This window comes from Penaeus monodon, chromosome 3 (assembly GCF_015228065.2).
Source record: "Penaeus monodon isolate SGIC_2016 chromosome 3, NSTDA_Pmon_1, whole genome shotgun sequence".
Lineage (NCBI taxonomy): Eukaryota > Metazoa > Arthropoda > Malacostraca > Decapoda > Penaeidae > Penaeus > Penaeus monodon.
In genome coordinates, this window is record NC_051388.1 from 24,243,326 (window position 1) to 24,248,044 (window position 4,719).

Genomic DNA, 4,719 nt, shown 5'->3' on the forward strand with positions numbered 1-4,719 from the left:
GAATATAGGCCTTTTTGTAGAACTCCGAAACCCCTAACACTTTGACACATTGTTTCAAATTGTATCACGATCACTACAAGACATGATATCGTTGAAGTTTTAACTAACATACATAAAATAGCCAATAGAAATCCATTAAAGTACTTAATATGCTGGTATGATTTTTAATCAAAAGATGTGGAAGCTTCATATAAAATGGAAAAAAAGTATCTGGGTACTCTGCAACTTTTATTGTTTATACACCCTTCGGTGCACAAGGCTATAGAAAGTTTAAATGTATTTTTCAGATTCAGTAAATTTTTTCTTTCTTATTACATACATTTTTCTTCGTATGAAAGGTTGAAGCTGCATAAGATTTTGCGTCTTATCGTATCCACCACGTTTAAGCTCCGTGTCCAAATCAGGCAATTGGATAATTCCAGTGATAACGGATATTTATTTGATTTATTGATTAAAATATATCAACAAATAAAGATACTTTTCTTTGATATTTTTGACCCTGTAAGGTTATATAGACGTACAGAATGACATTCATCCCACTGAAGTCAATGACTCAGACACGCTGAAAATTCTTACCATGTCACTCTAACGACCGTCATAACTGATTTCAAATCTTACCCCTATACAGTGAACATCTATTTGATCTACTGCCAAAAAGGCACAGAAACATTTTATGCACCCTTACAATAAAAATAAATAAATAAGAAATTATGTGTGTATATATATATATATATATATATATATATATATATATATATATATATATATATATATATATATATGTATATATATATATATATATATATATATATATATATATACACAATATATATATATATATATATATATATATATTATATATATATATATATATAAAGAAATTTACGATGCGATTCTTCATTAATGAAAATATAAATCCCTATCTGAGACTGCGTGAAATTTATCTGAAAATCTGGCTGGAGTGTATCAAACCGTATCAAGGTGAATGCATACACTTTGATACCAAAAAGATGTTTCAACGGCTTCCAATAATGTACGCGGAAAGTGTATCAAAGTATTAGGAGCTTCGGAAATGTTACAAAAAAGACCTTATAAGTATTGTGCAAAATAAAACTACACACACTTACGGAAAGTCTCCATAGAATTCATAGGCACTGTACTTTTCATATTCATTTCCAGCAATATTATTCGGCCTCAACCTTGCAAGACATAACATGGGCTTCTCAAATTCCACCATCCTTTCTCGAAGAAGCGCTGCGCCTCATGCACCAGTGGATGAATAGCCCGGAAAATAAAAAGTAAAGTTCGATTCTTATTATTGATTTTATAAGACCTTCATTGCCGTTCTCAGGAGTATCGCCTTATTTTCCCTACTGCTCGTCTTTCGTTGTCTTTTTTTTTTCAAAATATTTTAATGCACTTGTTCTCTGTTATTTGCTTTATTATAACCCCGTTTCCCCTTCGTGCAGCAGCCTTTATGGAAAGACCCCGTTTTCCCACAGCATCTTCCCTCCGGACCTTCGCGAAGTGTTTATTTGCGAGGCCGTCGGGGAGAGCGGAGAAGAGGAGTGGAACTTCGTCTGGAGCGAGTACATGAAGTCCAATGATGCCCTTGACAAAGCCACTCTCCTCAACGCTTTAACTTGCACCAAAAATAGCAACATTTTGTCGAGGTAAGTCTAAACAATGTTTGCACAAAAGGAAGAAATCAGGGGTGGAATATGTTTATACTATACATCGGAGGATTTTCTTCACATTTTTGTCACAAAAGAACAAAAATAATCTAAGGTCTCATTGATACTTACGTTGCCACTGCCTAATATGGATTTGACCACGTATGCCAAAAAAATGAATATGTTTGTCTAAATGAACTTACTTCTCACAGATTTTTGGATATGGCCATTAGTCCTGACAGCGGGATAAAGATGGACGATATTGGGAGTATCTTGCAAAGTGTCAACGCAAATAGTGAAGGACAATCAATAGCATGGAACTTCCTTAAAAAGCACTGGAATCATATCTTCCCATAGTAAGTCGTACTTGCCATCAGTCATTGATCAAGTTTTAAAAAATATATATACTAGCTGCATCAGCTTCTCAATAAAGAATAGTAATTGAAAATGCAATTAACCGCTAGTCACAGTAAGCTGATATAATGATCAGTTGACCAAAGTGGTCTGTACGTTAAAAAAGTTTGCTCATCGTACCTGCCAGCATACTCTAGGAATACAGAGGTAGAAAAAGTGACAAATAAATCTCTTACTTCCAGCAAGAAGCAGAAAAGGGGAGAACTGCTGTGGACGATGACTGTCAGTTTTAAAACACAGGATGCTCTCAGAGACGTAATATGTTATCCTTGTTTGTTTGTTTTTTGTTTTTTTTCTGTATCAGAGTGAAAATATATAAACAATATTAAGGATCCAGAGAAGAATAAAGTAAGTATATATATAAATTATCAATAGCATATTCTTTAATATTTTAGGTAGGTCATTAGAATCGCATCTACACAAATCTAATTGCTCTTAAAATTGATTAGCTTCATTCACAGAGCAACATTTTATTGTTAATGAAATCCACATTATACTAAACTCTCGTCCTACAGCTGGAGGCCTTTTTGCAAGACAGCAACACTGATCTGAAGGAAGTTACTGTAAGGGCGCGACAGGTGGTGGAGAGAACGAAGATCAATGTAAAATGGATGGAAACCAGCTTTCCCGAGATTGTGCAGTTCCTGGAAAACCGTGGTTATTCGACGAAAGGCAACGGTGCTTGATTACGTGCCTTTTTTCAAATTTGATAGTTCAAAATCCATTTCATTGGTTCAGAGTAACTTGCTGAACTGATGTTAAAATTATAAAGTCAGATTCATTATTTTCAGATTAAGTAATGGTAAGCATTAAAACAAATGCCATGTCTAGTGTAATGGAATTCTTAAAATGTCAAAATTTGTAAAATAAATAACAGTGATAAATAAATAAATAAATAAATGATATGATGATTATTGACAAATATGTTTGATTTAACTTTTTATCAAGTATGAAGTTAGTTTAGGCACGTAAACATCCATACATACAATATATACACATTCATACATACGTACAACATATATACATTCATACATACATACATACATATATATATGTGTGTGTGTGTGTGTGTGTGTGTGTGCATTATATATATATATATATATATATATATATATATATATGTACACACACACACACACACATACACACACACACACACACACACACACACACACACACACACACACACACACACACATATATATATGTGTGTGTGTGTGTGTGTGTGTGTGTGTGTGTGTGTGTGTGTGTGTGTGTGTGTGTGTGTGTGTGTGTAACAACTTTCCCTGACCAGGAAAGGATTTAGATTTTAATGCACCCTGAATATTCTTGTACTAATGTATTTTAACGTGTTCAAATATGAACTCTTAAATGCAGGTAATAATGCACCGCCAACAGTTGGAAGTCAGGAACTATTCAAGCAACATGGAATCCACCAATGTCGAGACAAGGACAAACATTATATTCATGGTGAAACTCGGTTGGAAGAATAGTCAAATCACTGACGCTCTGGAATAAGTTTATGGTGACAATGCCCCAAAGAAATCAACAGCCTACAACGTCGGTTTAGAAGTAGAAGAAACGAAGTTGATAAGCCCTGCAGTGGCAGGCCATCAACGTCATTTTGAGAGAAAAATATTGATGCCGTTCACAGCATAATTGAAAAGTATAAACGAATAACCACTGAATCAAGTAGCAGACACACTCTCTGTGGGTTCTGCACACACAATTCTGGTGGAGAGTTTGGGGCTAAGCAAGCTTTCCACTCAATGGATCCCAAGGCTGTTGTACCCATATCAGCAACAAGCAAGGGTAGATCTTTCAATGGAAATTTTGAACAACTGGGATGAGGACTCTGTAGAGAATTGTGACAGGGGATGAAACATGGCTCTACCAGTACGATCCCAAGGACAAAATTAAATCAAAGCAGTGGCTGCCCAGGGATGGAAGTGGACCAGTCAAAGCAAAATTTGAGCATTCAAGAGGAAAGTTCATGGCCATTGTTGTCTGGGATGCAGAGGGGATTTTGCTGGTTGACTTCCTCGAGAGCAAGAAAACAATTACATCTGCTAATGAATGGGTGTTGGGAAAACTGTCAAAAAACTCTCGAAAGCTGAATCAATGCGTTCTCTGCCACCACGACAACGCACAAGAGTTCTGCTACGTGAATTCCGATGGGAAGTCGTCCGACATCCACCTTCCAGCCCCGATTTAGACCCATCCGACTTCTTTTTGTTTCCGAACTTAAAAAATAATTGAATGGTTCGAATTTTCCATCGGTTGAAGATGTAAAAAGAGCTGCTCCGACAGGGTTCAAATTGTATGACCCTCAGTTTTACTCAGACGGACTTAAAGGGGTCATATCTGAACACGCTATAACAAGTTGGTACAAAAACGTTCAGGTGCTTTGAAATCAAAACCCTTCTATATGATTTTTAGTTAGTTACGAACTTTTTGAAACCCCCTCGTGTGCGTGTCTATCTATCTATCTATCTATCTATCTATATATATATATATATATATATATATGTGTGTGTGTGTGTGTGTGTGTGTGTGTGTGAGTGTACTGACACTAAAGTTGTTGCATATGGTAAAGCAAAATAACCACTATAGAGGTAAAATAAAGCAGGAA

The 4,719-nt window shown here is 35.6% G+C and overlaps 1 protein-coding gene across 1 annotated transcript in view; it reads left to right on the plus strand.

Annotated features, from left to right (window-relative positions):
* LOC119585637 (aminopeptidase N-like) overlaps positions 1-2,960 on the plus strand; it is a 9,232-nt gene extending 6,272 nt beyond the window's left edge. The window contains exons 12-16 of the mRNA XM_037934312.1: positions 1,180-1,298; positions 1,332-1,673; positions 1,886-2,029; positions 2,270-2,342; positions 2,603-2,960. Of these exons, the coding sequence (XP_037790240.1) occupies positions 1,180-1,298; positions 1,332-1,673; positions 1,886-2,029; positions 2,270-2,342; positions 2,603-2,773 (849 nt within the window). The 3' untranslated portion in view covers positions 2,774-2,960. The remainder of the gene's footprint in view (positions 1-1,179; positions 1,299-1,331; positions 1,674-1,885; positions 2,030-2,269; positions 2,343-2,602) is intronic.
* The last annotated feature ends 1,759 nt before the right edge of the window (positions 2,961-4,719 follow it).